The sequence below is a fragment of the Solanum stenotomum genome, chromosome 9 (assembly GCF_019186545.1).
Source record: "Solanum stenotomum isolate F172 chromosome 9, ASM1918654v1, whole genome shotgun sequence".
Taxonomy (NCBI): Eukaryota; Viridiplantae; Streptophyta; class Magnoliopsida; order Solanales; family Solanaceae; genus Solanum; species Solanum stenotomum.
In genome coordinates this window covers 25,559,053-25,581,470 of record NC_064290.1, presented here as the reverse complement: position 1 = coordinate 25,581,470, position 22,418 = coordinate 25,559,053, and the positions used below count along the sequence as shown (strand labels likewise).

The following is a 22,418-nucleotide window of genomic DNA, read 5'->3' as shown; positions in this document are numbered from 1 at the left end:
ATGGCCACCTACTGGAGATGAGTGACATGCCTCTAGAATGGGCAACATCTCTGCTTTAGGGATGCATCACCTAATGATATTATCAGCGCATACCCTGTACAAATAAGGTTCATCCCAGAAATACTTACCTACATCATGTAGGAACCTCTTCCTTTGCTGAAATGTCAGCCCCTCAGGCATCAAATCACTAACAAAAAAGTTAGCAAAATCAGCAAACCAAGGAATGAGATCAAGAGTAGCGGCTAATAACTGCTCATCCAGGAATGAATCATTTATTTCAAGTTCGAGTTCCTTTTTCTTTTCAGCCTCCAACCTAGATAGGTGATCAACCACCTGATTATCACACCCTTTCATATCCTTAACCTAAAAATCAAACTCCTGAAGAAGTAACACCCATCTGATCAACCTTGGCTTCGCATCTTTCTTTGACATGAGGTGTTTCAAAGTTGCATGATCCGTATTGACTATCACTCTAGTACCTAGCAAGTAAGTTCTAAAATTCTCAAAAGCATACACCACCGCCAGTAGTTCATGTTCAGTAACTATGTAGTTTTGTTGGGCTCCAGTGACTTATTAGCATAGTAAATCAGATGAAACATCTTGTTGCGCTTCAGCTCCAACACAACTCCTAAAGCTGTACAACTAGCATCACACATTACCTCAAATGGCTCATCCCAATCTGGGCCAATGGTCACTGGGGTAGAAATCTGCTTCTCCTTTAGGCATTCAAAAGCTTTGAGATACGCCTCATCAAAAACAAATTTCCCCTCCTTCTCTAAAAGCTTGCATATGGGGTGTGCAATTTTTGAAAAATCCTTGATGAAAAGCCTATAGAATCCAGCAATTACTAAGAAACTTCGAACACCCTTCATATAGATAGACAGAGACCACTTTTCAATCACCTCAATTTTGGCCTTGTCGACCTCTAACCCCTTTTGTGACACCTTGTGCCCAAGGATTATGCCTACCTTAACCATGAAATGGCACTTCTCCAATTTAGCACTTGATTAGCCTCATCACATATCTGTAGGGTGTTGGTAAGATTAAACAAACAGTCATCAAATGTGCCACCTACCACTGAAAAGTTATCCATGAAAACCTCCAGAGTGTCCTCTACCATGTCCGCGAAGATGGACATCATACACCTCTGGAAAGTTGGTGATGCATTATATTGTCCAAATGGCATGCGTTTAAACACAAAGGTGCTATAAGGACATGTAAAGGTGGTCTTTTTCTGATCTTCAGGAGCAATTGATAACTGGTTGTAGCTAGATTATCGATCTAAGAAATACTACAATCATTTTCCAGCCAACATGTCAAGCATCTGGTCGATGAATTGCATCAAGAAGTGATCCTTCAAGGTCCACTTGTTCAACTTCTTGTAGTCCATGCACACTTTCCATCTAATGACTGGTCTTTGTGGGACCAACTCATTCTTTGTGTTTGCAACCATAGTCATACCACCCTTTTTGGGAACACATTGCACTGGGCTGACCTAGTGACTGTCAGAAATAGGGTATACCACCCCAACCTCTAACCACTTGATGATCTTCTTTTTAACCAGCTCTTGCATAGGTGAGTTTAACCTCCGCTAGTGTTCAATGCTTGGGCTGCAGTCCTGCTCAAGTTGGATCTTATCGGTGCATATACTCGGAGGTATCCTGATGATGTCAGCAATGGTCCACCCAATTAGTCTCTTGTACCTTATCAACACTTTGATCACAGCTTGAACATGTTCATCATTCAAATCTGCAGCCAAAATCACAGGTAAAGTGTTGTTAGTCCCAAAAATACATACCTCAGGTGACTAGGTAACTGTTTCAGTTCCAGCACAGGTACCTCCTAAATAGATGGTTTTGCTGGAGGACTTGGCCTATTTTCAAATCCAAGTCTAGTTTCTTTGGAGAATAAGTGTGTGCTCTCATTCCCTGTAAAGCATTCACGGTCTCTACATAGTCAGACCGAAAATCAGCTTCAAAGTTCATCAAAACGGCTGCTAATGTTTCAACAGCCAGCCTTTCCTCAATGGTTGCTCCAATCTCTTCTTCATCAAAAACCCCTATCGCAGACCACACATTCATGTCATGTGGTTGTTTCATTGACCTGTAAATATCAAACTTACCTCTTCTTTGTTGAGTCTGAATTACAGTTCTCCTTTCTCAATATCTACCAATGCTCGTCCAGTGGCCAAAAATGGTCTTCCTGAAATAATGGGAACCTCAAAATCCACTTCATAATCCAAGATTACGAAGTCTGCCAGAAAGATGAACGTGTCCACCTTTACGAGCACATCACATAAGATGCCCACAGGCCGCTTCACTGACCTATCTGCCATCATCAACCTCATTGTCGTGGGTTTAGGAACTTCTAACCCCAATTGCTTGTAGATGGCCAGCAGCATCAAGTTTATACTGGCTCCTAAATCACATAAGGTCTTTACAAATTCGATTGATCTGATGGTGCACGGTATAGTGAATGCACCTGAATCCTCCTTCTTTTGTTCCAGAGACCCGGTAGCAATAGCACTACAATGATGAACATTGTCAATCAAATCAATACTTATAGCTCTTTTCTTTCTGGCCAAGTCTTTCCTGAACTTGGCATATTTTGGCATCTACTTTATTACTTCCACTAGTGGGATATTCACTATTACCTGTCTCAGCATGGTGATGAATTTCGTGAATTTCCTATCCTCGGCTTTCTTTTTAAGCCTTTGAGGGAAAGAAAGAGGTGGTCTTAGGATCTGATGTAAAGGCATAGTTCCCTCAACCTCTTTTTCTTTTGCTCCTGCTAATTTTGCTATTGGTTGAGCATCCTCCAAGTCATCTACTTGTTCTGCTTCATCCTCTTCTCCTCCACCTTGCTCCAACACCTGCTCATGTTTACTACCTACAAAAATTGGGTCATTAAGAATCTTACCACTCCTGGTGGCGATAGCCATGCAATGTCCGTCCATCTTAGGATTTTGGATCGTGTCACTTGGTAGTGACCCATTCTTCCTCTAATTTAATGAGGCAGAAAGTTGCCCCAACTGCTGCTCAATTTGCTTGATGGAGGTGGTGTGAGAGTCTATCAGTTGACTCATACTGGAGAAATCACCTTTCATCTCCTTCACCCCTGCATTAGTTGATTCAGCTTTTTAGAACACCTTGGCCAACATGTCTTCCAATTTAGACCCGCTGTAACTACCTCTTGACCGGTCTCTATTACCTGGGGAACATATACACACTTCGATCATTTATGTACCTATCTCTATTCTGCTAGTTTCCCTGCTCTATGTTTGCTGGCCTATCATATTGTCCTTCTCTAGAGTAGTTCTGACCTGCGTTTCTAGAGTTGTAACCCTGGTTTCTTAAGTTATATTTCAAGAAACCTCCTTGGTAGCCCAGGTAACTAGCCTTCTCATCTGGATCGATATCCTAACCTTCATACATATTTGGCTGTCCCACAGCATTTACCTTTTCAGACTTTGAAACAATATGCTTTGTGAGTAGATCTATTTGGGTCCTCATGTGTGCCATGTCCTGATCACTTTCTTCTTCCATTTTCCTTTGTTCAGCTGAATGCTCAAAAGTTTACCCAAGATCTCCTAATTCTGCATCCCTAGTGCCCTATTATTCTTCAACATCTCGTCCATCAGTTGCATGCTCTCTGAGAATGGCTTCCTCATAAATGATCCTCCACATACTGCATCAACAACAGGTTTAGTAACATGATTCAAAGATATATAGAAAGCTTGTGTGAGATGTCTCTCAATGAGACCATTGTTTGGGCACTTCTTCAACTTTTGGCTGAATCTCCACCAAGTGTCATGCATCACTTCTCGTGTTAGCTGCTTATGAGCACTTATCTCGTCCTTCATTTGCAGCTCTTTTGATTTCGAAAAGAATCCTTCTAGGAAAGCTTCCTTCAACTCAGTCCAAGTCTTGATTGATTCATCCGGCATCTCATTCAACTAGTTGGTTGGCTCTCCAGTAAGAGACAATGGAAACTGCCTCAATGTCATCGTTGTTTGGCTAACTCCAGGAATTTCTTATGATTTGCAAATCGCCACAAAGTTCATTAGATGTTGATTAGCATCATCACCAACTGCACCCCTGAATATACCTTTCAGATTCAGTAGTTGAATCATAGTGCTGGTGATTTTGAATTTCACACCTTGAGGTAGTGCAGGTAACACTATCGCTCATGTGGCTCCAGCTCCATCCATGTCTCAGTCATCCTCTTCATACATCATGTGAGCTTGATGTTGTACTCTACCCCTTGGAGCTATTGGTTGGCGGTGGAGAGGAATGATTTCATCTACTTCTATGTTTTCTTCCACCACCCTAGGCGGGTTGTACACAACATTCTGATGCATACCTCTTGCAGCGGTTTCAGCTTCCAGTCCCAATCTTTGCCTCTGAGCCTCAAGTTCTTATGCATTCACCATTTTACGGAGTATCTTCCAAAGTTCTAGGTCGTATGGGATCAATGTGGCTCCCTTACTTCTGGTATTTGGCATACACTGTTGAACTAACCTGAAAGAGACACAGACAAAGAACAAGATGTAAAATTAGGAAAGATAACTACAACTCGAATAAAAGCTAGTAAAACACTTCTGAATTGAAATTCGCCGGCAGCGATGCCAAAATTTGATACGTCCAAACTTACACCTCAATTAAGAGATATAAACGGTCGAAATCAATTTATAGAACTTGTTTACATAAATGATTTCATTGTCGCGTTCACTCAAATGTCGTTATTATTTCCTAAAGAAACAGTTATGGAAAGTAAAATTGGTTTAGTTGTGATGTTCTAGTAACTAAAATTGGTAATCAAAATTCAGATTGACAATTAACAGAGTTTTAAGTGCTAAAGTTGTTTCGATGATTAAATGAAACTAGGATTGTGTTCCCCATAACGTTACATCTAATGTTCTTCCGTAATTGAGTTTCAAGCAATTTATTTCTACAAAATACATACGAGTTAAATATATTTGATACTTCTCAGTCTAAATAGATAATTTTCACTCAAGTCCTCTCGGTCCCAGAGTGTTACTAGATGTTCCCTCGCTTACAATAGTGTTAAAGTTCTTTTCTCTCGAACTCAAACTTTGACTCCATTTCTTCCAGTTAATATAACCTTTTCCTACCTATCATTTTTCTCTCGAAAAAATGACAGACATGCTCACTCCAATGTGTGCACTCATTAGAATACATGAATAACGAAAGCTAAATTATAATTTGAAAATATAAATCACCTATCACTTGCTTTATGGAATTGCACTTCAATTTATGCCATAGATCCCACAATCCTAGTTGTGGTATTTAGCCACTCATGATTTCACGTAAGAATTCAGAAGAATATAATGAAAACATGATGAGAAAAATACTACGAAGATAAGTAAATTGATACGTACTTTGATAATTCAAGAATCAAAAATTCAACTTCCAAACTTAATTCAATGTTAATCTTCAAAACCAAAAGTTAAGAATAATGAAACTCGTTCATCGTTCAAGGTAAGATGAGATAAAAACTAAAAACGACCTAATTAATTTAAACAAAAGTGTTTTAAAAAGAGTCCTACTCGAAGTAGGACTGAACTGTCAGACACTTCACGACCACTTCTACGACCCGTCAAGGGCTACACGGTTCGTGAACCCCTCGTGGTCTTTACTTGTCACTTCTGCCACTTTGGATCTTCAAGGTCAACACACTGGGTAATTACCACAGGCAATTCAACGGACCGTCATAGGGACCACTGTCCGTCACCGCTATCCGTGATCTTTACTTGGTCAAACCTAATCTCAACTTCTTCAAGCGTTCATACTGGAAATAATTCACGTCTAGCACCACAGTTCGTGACAAGGACTACAACCCATCTAGATGCTTGTGGTCTTAACTTGATCACAATCATATTCTGCTTCTTTTTCCATTTTTTAAACGCAAGCAAAAATCTGTCTATACATTAAACAAACACATCAAAGCATACAAAAATACACTCGATTTTAATATTCATCCTTAGTTTTCAAGCATCAAATGTGCCAAGATATCGCGGCATATCAAGCATCGATGGTATCAACCTTGTATTTCTGAGGGCTACGGATTTCGTACACGAATAACAGAGTATGACTACTGGAAAGACTCTAGATGACCTAAAGGGTTGGCTAGCCCACTTGATTTCTGACACCAATCCGAGGTGGATTGAGGCCGGAGTGCCTGATGCATATCGTGACCAACGACACTATCCTACGATATGAGTGTCTATGATCGTCGATAATATAGTAACCTAACCGAGAGTTGGGGTCGTGTCCCAAGGGAGCGATTTTGAGAAATAATAACCAATTAGAATTTCAATCAAGTTAGTCGTAGTTAAAGACATTTGAGATAAAAGACATAGTAAATTAAAAAACGGTGACACAAAAGTGTCAAATATCAAAGGGGGTTTTGTAACAAGTACTCAAACGGCAAAATAAAAATCAAGTATGGGGAAAAGTTCTAAGGATGTGACGGCAATACAAGTTCAGATAAATTGTTGGGTACATGCTTTCAATAGGAAATTTGCAAGATAATAGTGACTAGGGTAAGCTTTAAATGGAAATAAGTTCCCTCTAGGGAAACTTACCCTATTTCAAATGCGTTCCTATCGGACACCCATTTGCCACATGAAGACCAGCCTACGCCTTACCCCACTCACTCTCTCGAGCTGAGTTTTAGGATACGGGACTAGGGCTCACCCTCTCGGGCTAAACCTCATGTCGACCCACTCATTAAGCCATCAGTCTAGTGGTTTTGGTTTCGCGACCTCCCTTTCGGGCAAGCCGAAAACACATAGGTGGCTTTGTATTTTAAACTACAAATCCTTTAGATTAAACCACAACAACTAGGTGAAATCACCATTAACATACATCTAACCTATCAACAAACAAGACCCAACAAGAATATTAACCCATATTTGCTAAATCACACCCCAAGAATGGGGGTTTTACCCACACATCAATAAATAAGAAATTATACCTAACATGATAATGAAATCAACTGGGTATAAGAAATTAAACCTTGAATTAAGCAAAGGAAAGTGAATAGAGATGACCCACTTCCAACTTGGGGAAGAAGAACTCTTTTCTTCAAGTCTTCACAAAACCCTCTCCAAACTTGAGAGAAAAATACTATAGCCTAATAATAATTTTTACTCTAAAAATGTTCCACACAGACTACAATTCTAACTAGTATTTATAGTTTTTATAAATTGTGCTGCGGAGGATTGTTCGGTAGGGGTGTGCATCGGTCGGTTCGGTTCGGTTTTAGGTGCTATTGGTTCGGTTTATCGATTTTCGGTTTGTAAATACTTTAAACCGATAACCAAACCAATAACATATTTCTTATCGGTTTTTGGTTAATCGGTTTATGGTACTTAACGGTTTGGTTTTCGGTTTAACCAATAAGAAAATACTCATATATATTATATACATGATAAGAAAATTTTCAAATAAACCATATGATTTTTCCAGCATTTGGCATGAAAGTAGTAATCATAAAAGTAACAATCATTTTTCTTGCAAGTTTAGACACTAGACACATTCAAAGGAAAAAGTGTGAAAGTAACAATCGTTTAACCATTAACAAAAAGTGTGAAAGTAACAATCATTTAACCATTAACAATAAGACTAGTAAATTTAGTATAGTCTTATTGGGTTATCGGTTTAACCATTAACAAAAATTATAAAACCAGAAACCGAACCAATAATCCAATAAAAAAATTTGCAAAACCGTTTAAAAACCATTAGCTCAATAACCCAATATCAATAAACCAATAGTGTTTTTTTGGTTCGGTTTATTGGTTAAATCGGTTTTTGCACACCCCTATTGTTCGGCGACATTAGTCGAGATCGCCAATGAACTCAGTGATCCGCATTTTGGTCAACTTAACGCCTTCAGTGTCTTGCCTTTAGCATCCTCACATTCTGGATCATTGGGCAATACAGTGCTGCTTCGCGGAACTAATCGGTGACTCACCGACTGCTTCTTTCCTCGCCTTTTGATCCGCTTCCTTCAAGGCTTTGCGTTCTGGAACGAAGGGCGGTTCATGACTTTTCGGCGACTCGCCAAGAAGAACTTGGCGATCCACAGGATTCCATTTCATGTTCTTTTCAACCCTATTTGCTCCGTTTTGTGCCTAAGTGTCCATGTTTCCACTAAAACTTTAAATACCTGAAACTTCAGCATTTTAATCAGGTATTGAGATAAAACAAGCATTCAAGGACACTATTTCTATAAAAATAAAGCCCTAAACGAGTCCAATTTGTGGAGTCATCAACACCCCCAACTTAAACTTTTGCTTGTCCTCAAGCAAGCTCAAGCTCAGCAGTTCAAATAGGGTACCCCAAATGGTGCTACACAAGACTAAATCATAAATGCACACAACAAGGCTCAATTTACTTATGCAAGGATCACTTATGTACTCAAAGATTCCAATTGTGACACACCATTTCCAAAGATTCTTATGCTCCCAATACTTGCTACTTTTGCAAGTTCAAGCTCAACAAAAGTATCTAAATTCCCTCACGTAAAGAATGATTCCATATTCACAAACAGATATGAGTCAATGTAAGATCAGGAATCAAATACAATGCTCACACTCAAAAAGAGGAACACAATCCATGCTTTCACCCATAGATTTGCCCTTATTTTCCAATTGACTTTCGATTCGGCTTACTCAAGATCACAAAGGTCTTTCTAAGGATTGTAATGGGGCTGAGTGCAAAGGTATGTTCATTTAGGCTTAGTGATTTTCATCCTCGTGAGATGTGATGTTCTCAAGGCATCATCTTCCTTTCCTATCTCAATTCTTCTTCTAGTGCTCATAAGTCACCCTATTATTCGTTCTCTATGTATTGCTTGGAAACCTAGTTTCTTTTGCACTTTTATTCCACGACTTTCTTTTTCTTTCTTTTCTTTTCTCTTTGTTTTTCTATTTTTCTTATTTGGAGGGTTTCCATTTTGTTTTGCAATACAATAGGTTCAGGAGACTTTCTTGCACTTCTTGACTTTTCCTTTTCCTTTTCACCACACCCCCAACTTAGACTTTTGGCCTAAGTTGGCTATTCACTAAACACGTCTCCAGAGGATTATAGGTAGTGGATGAAAAAAAGTCTAAGTTTCATCAAGTTTCTTCCAAAGGAGGATAGGCTCAAGGGGTGTTCAAGAGAGTTTCACATGTTCACGAGTAGGCCACAAAAAAAGGTATATGTCAAATTGGCTCACACTGTTTAAAATTTCCTAAGATTATCTCAAGAGTAAACCTTTCTAAATCAATCATACTAACAGGTCAAATTCTAGGTTTATACATGCAAGGTTCGAAGTAAGCTAATCACACAAGGCATCAATACTTCAGTCAGACAAGACTAGACATGTTAGCTAGCATGCAACGGTCCTCACAAGAAAATCATTTTTTGATAAATGGCTAGTCACAACGAAATGCAAAGAGTGCATATATTGTCTATATAACTTCATTTGGCCTCGTCGTAGCCATGCATTCATGTTTGTTCAATTGAGAGAATTATTCAAGTCATCGGTATTGATCGCAACTGAGACTTAAATTTTTACAAAAGAACAACCACTCTCAACACAAGAGGTGGCAAAAAGTTCTTTTCGAAGGATCAAAATTATTTTTGCAATTATAACAACATGAGTCATGAGCTCAAACATCCATAGAAAAGCAGTATTCAAAACACAAATTAAAGTAGACAACCCAAATATCCAAATAACACACAAAGTAATACACAAAGGTAGGCCTCACCCCACTACAAATAAAAGCTTTTGTCCTCAAATGGAAATAACAACGAATCTAAAAGGTAGAGTAACGAAAGATAGAGAAGGAGATAAAAAGGTGATCCTGGCTCGGGGCATCTATCTGGGTTTCAAAGTTGAGGGTAACCTCCAGAAGGACCCGCTCCACTGAATCCCGCAGTCGGAGCTTTGGCCAAGGAAGCCTGCACAGCAACATCTATCATGATTTCCTCAGTCTATGCTATGTTTTTTGTTGTAACTCCCTCGAACATCTCTTCATCAATCTCTATTTCCGCTCCCGAATCTTCTGTCTGCTCCGCTGTATCCCCATATCCAGTAGTAGTCTGTGGCCTCTCAGGCATGGCTGGAATTTCCACTGTCCCAAACACCATGGACACATCCGTGGCCTTCAAGTGATTCACATCTTCTCGCAGCTCAGCAATGTCAGCTTTTAAAAATCTTATCTCACTAGTGGACTCTTGCTTGTGCTCACACACCGCTATCATGGTCACTAAAGCTTCGATGGTAGTAATTAGGGGTGTCACATCATAAGTTAGGGCTATCTGGATCAGGCCTGGAACAGCTATTTCTAAACAGGCGGCCCAACAATCAGCAGAAAGGGCCATTTGTCCCATCAGAAGTAGGGAAGTAGGGGTGAGTGGGGGCCTGGAAATAGTAGCAGAGGAACCTAAAGTGTTAGTGGAAGTAGAAGTGCTAATGGATATATCTGAATGTCCAAGAGCTGGAGTGAGCAGAAGTGCTTCTGTAGGTGTAGATCTAGTGGTCGCCACTTCAGTCTACTTCTTTTCAGCTTGATCCTTAAGATATTCGTCTTCCATCTTTCGGATATTGGTCGAGGTTGTGGGCACCACTTCTACATCTCTCTCGGCATCCAGAGGTACTTGGGCATTTCTGCACAATGGGGTAATTAATTCTAGAAAAGGTAGAGATGTCTAGTTTTGCCAAGCACGCATATGGATTTCGGACGCAATAATTGTTCCCAGATTTATCCTTGTTTTCTCTATTATTCACCCAAGACATGTTTCTTTAGAGAGGTGAAGAATTGATTCATTTTGTGATGGCATAATGGAGCTGCTGATAAATCCGAATCAATATCTTGCAGCTATGTTCTGATCTTTATTTTCGATTGGGATTCCTTCGGCTAGCCATTTCGGAGCATCATTATCTGAGATTAGCGGGACCAACCATTGTTTCATCGCATCCAGTTGCTTCATTTTAATCAAGTGCTGATAGTGATCATTAATCTTAGTGGACATACCCAAGGCCATGTTGATAGCCTCACTATCACAGGCTACATTCCTTCCTTTAACCACTACATAGTCAAATGCTTTGAAAGATGCGACTAGTCCCTTTGGCTGAGGTACCAATGCACTGTATGCACTATAAAACTCTCTGACCCAGCTTGGCATATAAGAACCACGTGATTTTTGTGAAAACTTGAAATTTGTGATATTTTAGGCACTCCATTATCTCAGGATATATATTGATCGCCCCATCTATGGACATCCATTTTTATTCAATGATTGTTTTTAGTCCATCAGACTTTATTCTATTAGATGATCTAGGCGGGGTGGCTTGTACTGGAGGTGCCAGTATTATTGCATGTTCTGGAGCTGGAGGAGTCTGAGCAGTGGATCGAGGGTTTCTGATCCACGATGGGTCATGAAGTTGTTTGGATCGTAGCTCATTTCTCTGTGACTCTATCAATTCGTCTTCGTCTGAGCTCATACTCTCATTATCGTATATTGTTGGGTCATTGGTGTAAAAACCCATGCTATCAGAGCTTGCATCTGATAGCTCAACGATTTTTTCCTTGCCCTTGACTATTTTGGTCACACTGGAAGGTTTCACAACATTGCTTTTGGATGTAGCTGCATTATCGTTGATTGTTATCCCTTTTTTCTTGCTTTGAGTTGGCTTGTTGCTTTTTGTAACTTTGGGTCTGACCATGTCTGCAGTCAATAAGGAGTAAGTTAGAAATAAGTAAATCAGTGGTGCAGACCTTTAGTGGCAGACAGATGCGCCGAACTCGTCGGCGAATCACCAAATCTCTTTGGCGAGTCGGGTCGAGTTCACCTATGATATTTCCCTAATAGCTTTCACTAGTCAGTGATAAGAAAGTGTGAATCGCTGATTACTTCGGCGATCAAAGGTTCGTTCGCTGAAAGTTACAGTGCAATGAAGATTCAGGAATGCAGACAGAGGGCAATCGAAGTCACTTTAGGCGAGCCGCCTAGCTGTTTGACGAACCCGACCCAGTTCGCTAAACAACCTAACGTGTGTTCCTTCAATTCGAATTCGACCTCGCAAATTCCCAAAATACAATTAACAGATGCAATAGTGAAATTAAATTAAGACCCATGACATTCATTCACCCAAAACTCAAATCATTTCATGCACAGGCAAAGAGGGATTTCAAAAATCGAGATCAATTAGGCATGATTCTCAGATCGAATCTGGAATTTAGACAAGATAGGTTTATCAAAGAGAGGTCTAGTACATATCAACCCAACTAGTTTTAATTTAATAAGAGAACAAAATTTTAGTAGTTTCGGGAGTTCAGAGAAACCAACCTGTTATGCTGCTTGAACTGTGTTGAAATGCTAGGAAGCAATGTAATCACATGCTTTAGCACTAATCGACAACTAAAATATCAGGAGTGTAGAGGTAATGAAACTTACTTACTAGGTGCGGTTTTTTAACAATGGAAATTGAGTGGAGAATGAACATTTTTCCATTTTTTGAAACTATTGGTCTTTAAAAATTGGCCAGTAGTTGCTCATTCAACGATATTAGTTTTTACCGCTGAATGATTCAGCATTACGCCAAGCGATTACCCTCGCCGCCGATTGTTACAGCCTGTAGCTTTGATCTTGAGTCTGTCGGTGATCTAGATCGAAGTCACCGAATAGTTCAGCTACCCGCCGAATGGGACTATCAATTACCAATCTACATTTTTCATTCATTCTCTATGTTTTCTCTTATGAATTTAATACACCATTATTTCTAAAATAAAACTAAAGCTCGTAAGGGTTTTGGGTTGCCTCCCAAACAGTGTCTTAGTTAACGTCGTGGCACGACGCAGGTCGATGCTCACACCGGCCTTTTGGTGTTACACCTAGTGTAGCTAAGTGATCTCACTTTCTCATATGGATGAAGCTGAGGTAGTGCAAGATTCAAGAGAGTTTTGATTAGCTGAATAGATCTAGAATGAGAGCCACTCATCTGATTCAGTGTTTCGACATTTTCTCTAATTTCCTCTAGTACTTTGTCTTTCTCATTCAACTTTTGGAGGATGGTTAACAACGTATTATTGATACGTCTGTTTTCAATGTCCATGCATCTTCTCTGATCTGTAGATGATAGGTGCTTGCTCTTTCCTTTGGACATCAAATCCAATTCTTCGACCTTTTGGGTCAAGCTATTCATCTGACCCAATAAAATGGTCAATTGCTGGTCCTTCTCTCCATCCTTGTTGGTTTTAGCTACAGGGTCAAGGAATTTGGCAGCGGTCCCATAGGGGTATTTCTCACGTCCACTTGGCATGAGTTGGTTCATTATTTCTCTGTTTTTAGAACTTAGACCCCTGTAGAAGTATTCCAGTAGGATTAAATAGGGAATTTCATGAGTTGGACAGTGTATCAATAGTGTTTTAAACCGCAGCCACGACTCATGAAAGGGTTCTCCTTCGAGATGCTTGAGATTTAGGATATGATCCCTGAACCTCATCACCTCTGCTGAAGAGGCTCCATTGGTCCACCTTCTCCATCATGTATACTTATTGTCCTGCCTCACCACGCAACCAACTAAACAAAACTAAAAATTAGGTGAGTACACTACTGCTAACAAGAACATCAATTCTATTAGAATAAAAATTCTCAAGTAACACCACTCCCCGACAGCGGCGCCATTTTGATGCTTGTCGTGACCAACGACACTATCCTAAGATATGAGTGTCTATGATCATCAATAATATAGTAACCCAACCGAGGGTTGGGGTCGTGTCCCAAGGGAGCGGTTTTGAGAATTAATAAGCAATTAGAATTTCATTCAAGTTAGTCGTAGTTAAAGACATTTGAGATAAAAGACATAGTAAATTAAAAAACGGTGACACAAAAGTGTCAAATATCAAAGGGTGTTTTGTAACAAGTACTCAAACAACAAAATAAATAAGAAAATCAAGTATGGGAAAAGGTTCTTGGGATGTGACCGCAATACAAGTTGAGATAAATTTCTGGGTACATGCTTTCAATAGGAAATTTGCAAGATAATAGTGACTAGGCTAAGCTTTAAATGGAAATAAGTTCCCTCTCGGGTAACTTACCCCATTTCAAATGGGTTTTTCTCGGACACCCATTTGTCGCATGAAGACCAGCCTACGCCTTACCCCACTCACTCTCTCGAGGTGAGTGTTAGGATATGGGACTAAGGCTCACCCTCTTGGGCTTAACCTCATGTCGACCCACTCCTTAGGCCATCAGTCTAGTGGTTTTGGTTTTGCGACCTCCCTCTCGGGCAAGCCGAAAACACATGGGCGGCTATGTATTTGTAACTACAAACTCTTTAGATTAAACAACAACCACTAGGTGAAATCACCATTAACAGACATCTAACCTATCAACAAGCAAGACCTAACAAGAATATCAACCTATATTTTCTAAATCACACCCCAAGAATGGGGATTTTAGCCACACATCAACAAATAAAAAATTATACCTAACATGATAATGAAATCAACTGGGTATAAGAAATTAAACCTTGAATTAAGTAAAGGAAAGTGAATAGAGAAGACCCACTTCCAGCTTGGGGAAGAAGAACTCCTTTTTCAAGTCTCCACAAAACTCTCTCCAAACTTGAGAGAAAAATAATGAAAAATACTATAGCTTAATAATATTTTTTACTCTAAAAATGTTCCACACAGACTACAATTCTAACTAGTATTTATAGTTTTCACAGATTGTGCTGCAGAGGATTGTTCGGTGATATTAGTCGAGATCGGCGATGAACTAAGTGATCCGCCTTTTGGTCAGCTCATCGCCTTCAGTGTATTGCCTTTAGCATCTTCGCATTATGGATCATTGGGCGGTATAGTGCTGCTTCGAGGAACTAATCGGTGACTCGCTGACTGCTGTTTCCCTCGCCTTTGATCCAGTTCCTTTAAGGTTTCGCGTACTGGAACGAAGGGCAATTCATGTCGTTTCGGCGACTTGCCAAGTTGAACTCGGTGATCCGCATGATTTTATTTCTTGTTCTTTTCAGTCCTATTTGCTCTGTTTTGCGTCTAAGTGTCCATGCTTCTACTAAAACTTTAAATACATGAAAATTCAGCATTTTAATCAGGTATTGATATAAAACAAGCATTCAAGGACACTATTTCTATTAAAAGAAAGCCCTAAATGAGTCCAATTTGTGGACTCATCAGTGCCTATAGAGATGAAGGACCAGAACATAACAGCTCGATATTAGTTTGGATTAATAAGCAACACAGTCGTGCCATCATAGATTATGTCCATTCTCCACCACCAAAAGGTGGCCTATCTTAGGTCTATCATAGCCACGAAGAGACTGAATTTGGGATTGATTATCGATCAGGAGATGGCCATGAGGGCCAAGCAGTGCCTAACGTCCCTTCCCTTTCCACTTGTGATCATAAAGTTGGGTCGTCGGGACGGAATTCTTCATGATGAGAAGAGGGATGTCAAGGTTACACCCACATCTTCCACTGACATCCATCCCTACACACGGGATGAGGTTGATAGGAGAAGAGCAACTTTGGTGGATACATCCCCGGAGATTGATATCAATACATTACCTGTAAAGGCAACCTTACTTACTTTGGCCTTTGGGCCTTCAGGTACTTCTAGCTCCACTCTTTCTGAGGCCCTGAATTCTTCTACTGCTCCCCCAGCCCCTAGATCTGATGTTGGTACTACTACCTCTAGGACTCTAATCACCCAGGCCATGCTTCTCAAAATGGGGCACCTAGCCTATTCTGCTGATGTGTGTGCTTCCCCGCTAGAGACCGAGGTTCTTGGGATGATTGAGAAAGCTATTAGTGTTGCACTAACACCTGTCAGTGCTTCTATTGATGCCCTAACAACAAGAGTAGATATTTGTGAGAGAGGGCAAAGTGTTACTGATGCGGTGATGGATTTGAAAGTCGATATTTCTAGGTTGGGGAAGGCTGTTAACAATTTGAAGTCCACAGATTTTACATCACTATTTGGGACGGTAGAGATCCCAGATGATCTGAGTGTTGATGTTCCAGCCTGTGCTGAGGTGCCTGTGGCTGCCACCAGAGATGATACTAGGGCTAATGTTATTACTATTGAGTACGAGGCCGAGACAGATGAGGAGCTACTTGAGGTGCGAGATGAGGTTGTTTATGAGGACCTGGACGATCTAGAGGGTGCCAGGTTTAAGACAGCTAGATAGGCTTCCTTGAGAGATACTTCTATGGCAGGCTCCAGTGGAGCCAAGGCTGATAAGACACCGGGCAATGATGCCTTGCCTGAGAGTGTGACCTCGAGCACTGATGCCCAGACAGATGGAGTGACTGAGATACAGACTTCACCCTAGGCTTAGCCTAGCAAAATGACTTTTTACCTCCCTCTCTATTGTTTTATTGACTATTATGTTTTAAGTTGAATTTGAGGACAACTGCTTATTATTATTGGGTGGGGTGAGGTATTTCCATACCTACCTCTTTTGATTGTTTTGTGAATATTGGGCTTATTTGGCTTATTGATATAAATCTTGGTTGTTGAATTGTATTGTGGATGTGTCAGTTTGTGGCCCATTGTTTTGAATGAAAATGGTTTTTGAAACTAATCTTAAAATTTTGCCACCTCTTGTATGTGTGATTGTGGTTGTTCTTATGCAAATTTGAGTGTCGGTTGTGATCAATATCGATAACTCAAATAGTACTCTCAATTGAATGAAATGAATGTGCAGCTACGATGAGGCAAAAAAAGTTCCAAAGACAATATGTAAATTTTTAGCATCTCGTTGTGATTAGCCGGTTATCGAATGAGTCTCTTGTGATGAACATTGCACGCTAGCTAGAAAGTCTGGAGTCTTGATTGATATTGGTACCAATGCCTTGTGTGATGAGATTAATATGAACATTATGTGTGATGACACCTAGAATTTGACCCGTTGGTTTGGTTGATTGATGAGTCCATGATTTGGACTCATTTAGGGATTGTTTTTGATAGAATTAGTGTCCTCAAATGCATATTTGTCTCAATAACTTATGTAAATGCTTGAATTTCAAGTATTTAAACTTAGAGATAGAAGCATGGACGTTATCGAGCAAAAAGGAACAAAGTGGTTGAAAATAGCAAAAACAGACGGCCTGAAGATCGCCTAATCCGTTAGGCGAATTGCCGAAAGGCCTACAATCTCACCTTTTGTTCCAGTGTGCTAAGCTATGAAGGGAAAGATCAAGTTGGGAATGAAATGGAGCATTCGGCGTGTCGCCGAGCAGTTTTGCGAAGCAGTACACTATCGCCCAATGATCCAGGACGCAAAGATGTTGAAGGAAAGCACTGAAAGGCGGTGAAGCAAACCAAAGGGTGGATCGCCGAATGGGTCGGCGATCTCGACTAGCTACGCCAAATGGATCCTTTACATCACACTTTCTAAAAACTATAAATAACAATTGAAATTTTTACTTTAGTATCAAGTTTTCTAGTATCAAGTTTTATATTCAGACTTAGAATATTTTCAAGTTTTGAGAGGGTTTTGAAGAACTTGAAGATCCAAAAGGTTTCAACTCTAAGATTTTGGACTTGGGTCTTCCGGATTCTTCACTCTTGACTTGTTTTGAAACCTAAATCTTCATGCCCATTTGAATGCAAACTCATATTGGTATAAATTTCTATCTCTTGTTCATGTACAGCTAAAACCCCAATTTTTGGGTGTGATTTTGTGAATATGGGTTAAGTTAATTATTGGGTCTTGCTTGCTGATAGATTAATCATTGTTTAAATCTAATTTCGATTAGTAGTTGTGTTGGAACTTAATGAAATTATAGTTGCAAATACAATTTCATCTTTGTGCTTTCGGCTTGCTTGAAAGAGAGGTCATAAAACTAGGACTACTAAATTGATGGCCGATGGGATTGGGTCGACATGAGGTTCAGCTTGAGAGAGTGAACTCTAGTCCTTCTCCCACACACTCAGCTCGAGAGAGTGAGTGGGCTAAGGCGGAGGTTGTTCTTCATGCGGCAACTCGGTGTTCAAGAGAAACCGAGTTGATTCGGGATAAGTTGCGCGAGAGAGAATAACCCCCACTATAGTCTAGCCTAATCACAAATATTCAAGAGATTTATTATCAAAAGCATTTACCCAATAGTTTAGTTTATCCTGTATTCCTATCACATCCCAAGAATCTCATCTCCTTGATCAGTACTCTTTGCATTTTTGTTGTTCTTGCTTACTTATTACAAACCCCCATTGATAATTGACGCTTGCGTCACCCTTTAGATTTAACATGTTTATATTCATTAATGTTTTTAGCTACGAATAATTAGAACTTAATTTTATTTTTCTATTAATTCTCAAAAACCACTCCCTTGGGACTTGACCCCAACCCTTGGTTGGGTTACTTTACTATTGTACGATCGTAGACACTTACTTTAGAAGTTGTGTCTTGATTACGCAAACATCAAAATGGTGCCACTATCGGGGAGTGGTGTTATTTGAGAATTCTTAGTCAGTAAAATTTTAGTTCTTGTTAGTTGTAGTTTCACTAACTTTATTTTTAGTTTTGTTTTCTTTGAGTTGTTGTTGTAGGCAGATACCATGACCATGACTGAGGGAAATAGTAGCAAATTGGCGGAGACGAACCAAGAAGTTGAGAGGGATTTCAAGTTAACTGCATTGGTAAGTTAATTGAACGATTTAGCCACCAAAATATCAGAGGTGGAAGACTAGTGAAAAAGTCAAGGGAGGTACATACCCCCTCATGAGCAGGAAAAGTTTAGAGACAGGGAGAACAATCGTTTCGAGGACACACTACAAATCATTCTCCAAAAGATCACCGAACAAGATCGAGTGTTTGAAGAGATGAAAGAGAATATTAAAGTGTTGAATCAGATGATTAGCTTTCATTCTAGATTGATCCAGCTGATCAGGACACTCATGAGTTATGTTGTGCCTCCTCTCTACTCAAATGAACTATTGGGGTTAACTAGTAACACTAGGGCAAACCACAATGATGAAGAGTGAGAGAGGACTTGCATCTGGCCACGACGTTAACTAAGGCACTTCTTGGGAGGCAACCCAAGGCCTTAAATTCTTTATTTTTGTCTTAGAAATAATGGTGTGTTAATTGTGCAAGTTAAAGTGTGGAGAGTGTGTGGAAATTGCTTTTGACGAACTTCAGGTCCATTCAGCAAAACGTCGAACAGGTCAGCGAACCCGATATAAACCGTTGTTTGGACCCTCACTTTTACTGAAGGTCTTGTAAAACTCAGCGATGTAAGTGATCACTCAGCGTGTCGCCGAGTGGGTCGGCGAGTAATACTAACGTCGCCGAATGGGAGAGATCTGGGTAATTTTTATAAAGCACAAGTCTAAACTTTCAACCTTTTTCATTTTCCTTCACTTTCGACCTTCACAAACTTGCACCTACTTAGTATTTTCAATATTTCCGCATTCGATTAGTATTTTAGTTGATTGATTTGTGCTCGGAATTGGAATACTTTGCCGCCTAGCAATTTAGTCTTGTTTTAATCGACAGTAAAGGTTGGTTTTCCCAAACGCCATATTTATTTTTGATATTTGAACTCTTATGCAAGTGATATTATCTGGTTGTCATGTGCTGAGCCTCTCTGATAGGTTTAGATCATTTGAATGCCGAGTTTAATTCGTAGATCTTACCCATTTTATCTTGATTTTTGAAATCCCTTTTAGTTGCGCGTTGAAATGAGTTAAATTTCATGAGGTTGTGCGTGCGTAGCGTTTAGCATGGTTGAGTATTATGGGTCTGAGTTTAATTGTACTAGTGTATAGTTAAATTTTGTTTTCGGCGGTTGCGGGAATGAATTTGAGAAGATGGGTCAAATGTAGGCACGTTGGGCTGTTTGGCGAGCTAGGTCGAGCTCACCGAACTACTCAACGGTTCGCCTAATGAGCCCAGCTCGCCTTTAAATTCATGCTATATTTGTTGTTGGTTTCTGTAACTTTCGGCAGGAAGCCAGAGGTCGCCAAAACCACTCGACGACTCGCCGATCGTCTTCTAGATCACCCTTTATCTACACTCTTGAACCTGTATTGCACTGTATCTTTCAGAGGACAAAACCCTGCTCGCTGAAAGAGGTTGTTGACTCACCGAAAAGGCCTTCCCATCACCAACATGCTAAAAATTTTAAACCAAGCCTGTTGGCAAGCTCGACCTAGCTCGCCGAAGCAATTTGGCGATTCACCGATTTATTCAGCGAGTCTTTCTGCAACTATGTTTACATCAATTTGAGTTAGTCTGTCTAATTTGTCCCACTATAATTGCAGACATGGCTAGGTCTAAAGTTGTTGGGAGAAACATGCCACACCAAGGGAATACAAAAGGGATTACAATTAATGAGGATGCAGCTGCATCTAGGGGCCAGGCCGTAAAACTTTCCACAAGTGGTGGAAAAGTCAAGGGCAAAGACAAAGCCCCCTGAGTTATCAAAAGCAAGTTTTGACAGTGATGGCTTTTATACCAATGACCCCAACCCATCTAAAAGTAAGGGTTTGGGTTCTGATGAGGATGACTAGACGGAGGAACAGAGGGCTAAGTTACGATCCAAAAAGCTGAATGATCCATCTAGGATTAGGAAGTCTCAGCCTACCACTCCTACTCCTCCAGTCCCAGAGCAGGCAATATTATTGGCACATCCAGTACAAGGCCCTCCGCCCAAGACAATGAATAGATTAAAGGATAAGGGGCTGAGGACGATTCTTGAGGAAAAGCGTCTATCCATAGATGGGGTAATTGATAGGTACCCAGAGATAATGGAGTGGTTGAGACAACACAAGTTCTAAATTTTCACCAGACCCCGCATTACTTATATTCCAAACTGGGTAAGAGAGTTCTACAGTGCATACAGTGCACTAATACTCAGAAAAAGCAGCTAGCAGCAGCCTTCAAATAAGTTTACTATGTGGTTGTTAGAGGTAGGAGGGTGAAGTGTGATAGTGGGGCGATCAACGCAGTCTTGGGCATGTCCACAGATATTAAGGATCACTGCCAGCACTTGATTAGAACGGAGAAACTGGATGAGATGAAAAAGTGGTTAGCCCACTAATTTCAGACGATACTCCGAAGTGGTTGGCAAAAAGAGCTTGATTAAAAACAAAGAACTGAACATAGTTGTAAGAATTTGGTTCGATTTTATTAGCAGCACAATTATGCCATCCCAGAGTGAGTCGATCCTACGCCTTGCCAAGGCAGCCTGCCTGGGTTACATCATAGAGAAAATTCAGATAAACTTGGGTACGATCATTGCTTCAAAGATACTCATATGTGCAAGGTATAGTCGGACCTCACTTTCATTCCCAGTGTTGATCACAGAACTGGCAAATGAGCTTGGGTACCTCGAGATACCAAGAAGGATGTGGAAAAGCTGCCCACATCCTCTACTGATATCCGGAGGATTGAAGCCGAGTAGCTTAAGGATCAAGAAGAAATAAAGAAGGCAGCCTCTGTAGAGTCAGTGAACACAGAATCATCACCTGCAAAGGCATTTTTTCCTACTCCGGTCCCTGGGTCTTGAGGTATATCAATTACCACTACTACTCCTGCTGACACTCCAGGTTCTTCTACTGATGGAGCATCTCCCAGACCTACTGTTGTTGTTGTTGTTTCTCGACCTCCACTCACCCAGGCTTCCCTATTCCGGAAGGGACAGTTGGCCCATTCCGTTGATCATCAAGCTGTCGATCTAGAGGCCTCTGTTCGGAGCATTATTCAGATTGCCCTCACTGACGCTATGACACCACTGAGCATTGCCATTGATGCCCCAACAGTCAGGATAGTGGCGTGTGAGCGCAACCAAGAAGCCACGAAGGAGGTGATGTCTTTAAAGGCTGCCATTGCTGAACTCAGAAAAGATGTGAACTACCTAAAGTCCACCAATATATCCATGGTCTGTGGAATAGTGGAGATTCCAGATGTGCTTGAGATGCCTCAGACCACTATATGACATGAGGATGGAACGGAGCAGACAGTCGATCTTGAGTCAGAGGTAGAGACTGATGAAGAGATGCTTGAGGAGACTGAGGGAGATGTAGATGAAGACCTGATCGAGACTGAAGCAATTATGATAGATGATGTTGTGCAGACTTCCTTGACAAAGGCACATGTTGTTGGATCCAGTGTAGCTGGTCCTTCTGAGGTCACTTTGGGCTCCGATGCCCAGATAGATGGAGCGACCACTTAAACAGGATCCCCTCTTTACCTCCCTCTCTGTCTTTCTTTAATTTACATTTTGGATATTTTATTACTTGCATTTGAGGACAAATTTCTTTTATATTTGGTGGGGTGAGGCCTACCTTTGTGTGTTATTCGTGAATTGTGTTTCATTTATGTATTTGGGTTGTAAGCTATAATTGTGTTAAATATTGCTTTCGTGGAAGATT

General features: G+C 40.4%; 2 protein-coding genes across 2 annotated transcripts in view; both read right to left on the bottom strand.

Moving 5' to 3' along the window:
• Window positions 1–22,418, bottom strand: part of LOC125876728 (uncharacterized) — an 854,340-nt gene that overhangs the window by 605,199 nt on the left and 226,723 nt on the right. The gene's annotated exons all lie outside the window — the stretch shown is intronic.
• Window positions 2,144–3,545, bottom strand: LOC125877395 (uncharacterized). Its single transcript, XM_049558699.1, has 3 exons — window positions 3,425–3,545; window positions 2,619–2,889; window positions 2,144–2,525 (listed from the first exon to the last, which is right to left on the bottom strand). Exons 1-3 carry the CDS (start codon window positions 3,543–3,545, stop codon window positions 2,144–2,146), a joined length of 774 nt encoding a protein of 257 aa, XP_049414656.1.

Excerpts from the sequence above, each read along its gene's own strand:
- LOC125877395 (XM_049558699.1), bottom strand. The coding sequence starts at position 3,545 with ATGGAAGAAGAAAGTGATCAGGACATGGCACACATGAGGACCCAAATA. Across the intron at positions 2,890-3,424 it reads ACAGCCAAATATGTATGAAG|GTAGTAAACATGAGCAGGTG; the intron begins GTTAGGATATCG and ends CAATTTTTGTAG. Across the intron at positions 2,526-2,618 it reads CCACTAGTGGAAGTAATAAA|TGCTATTGCTACCGGGTCTC; the intron begins GTAGATGCCAAA and ends TCATCATTGTAG.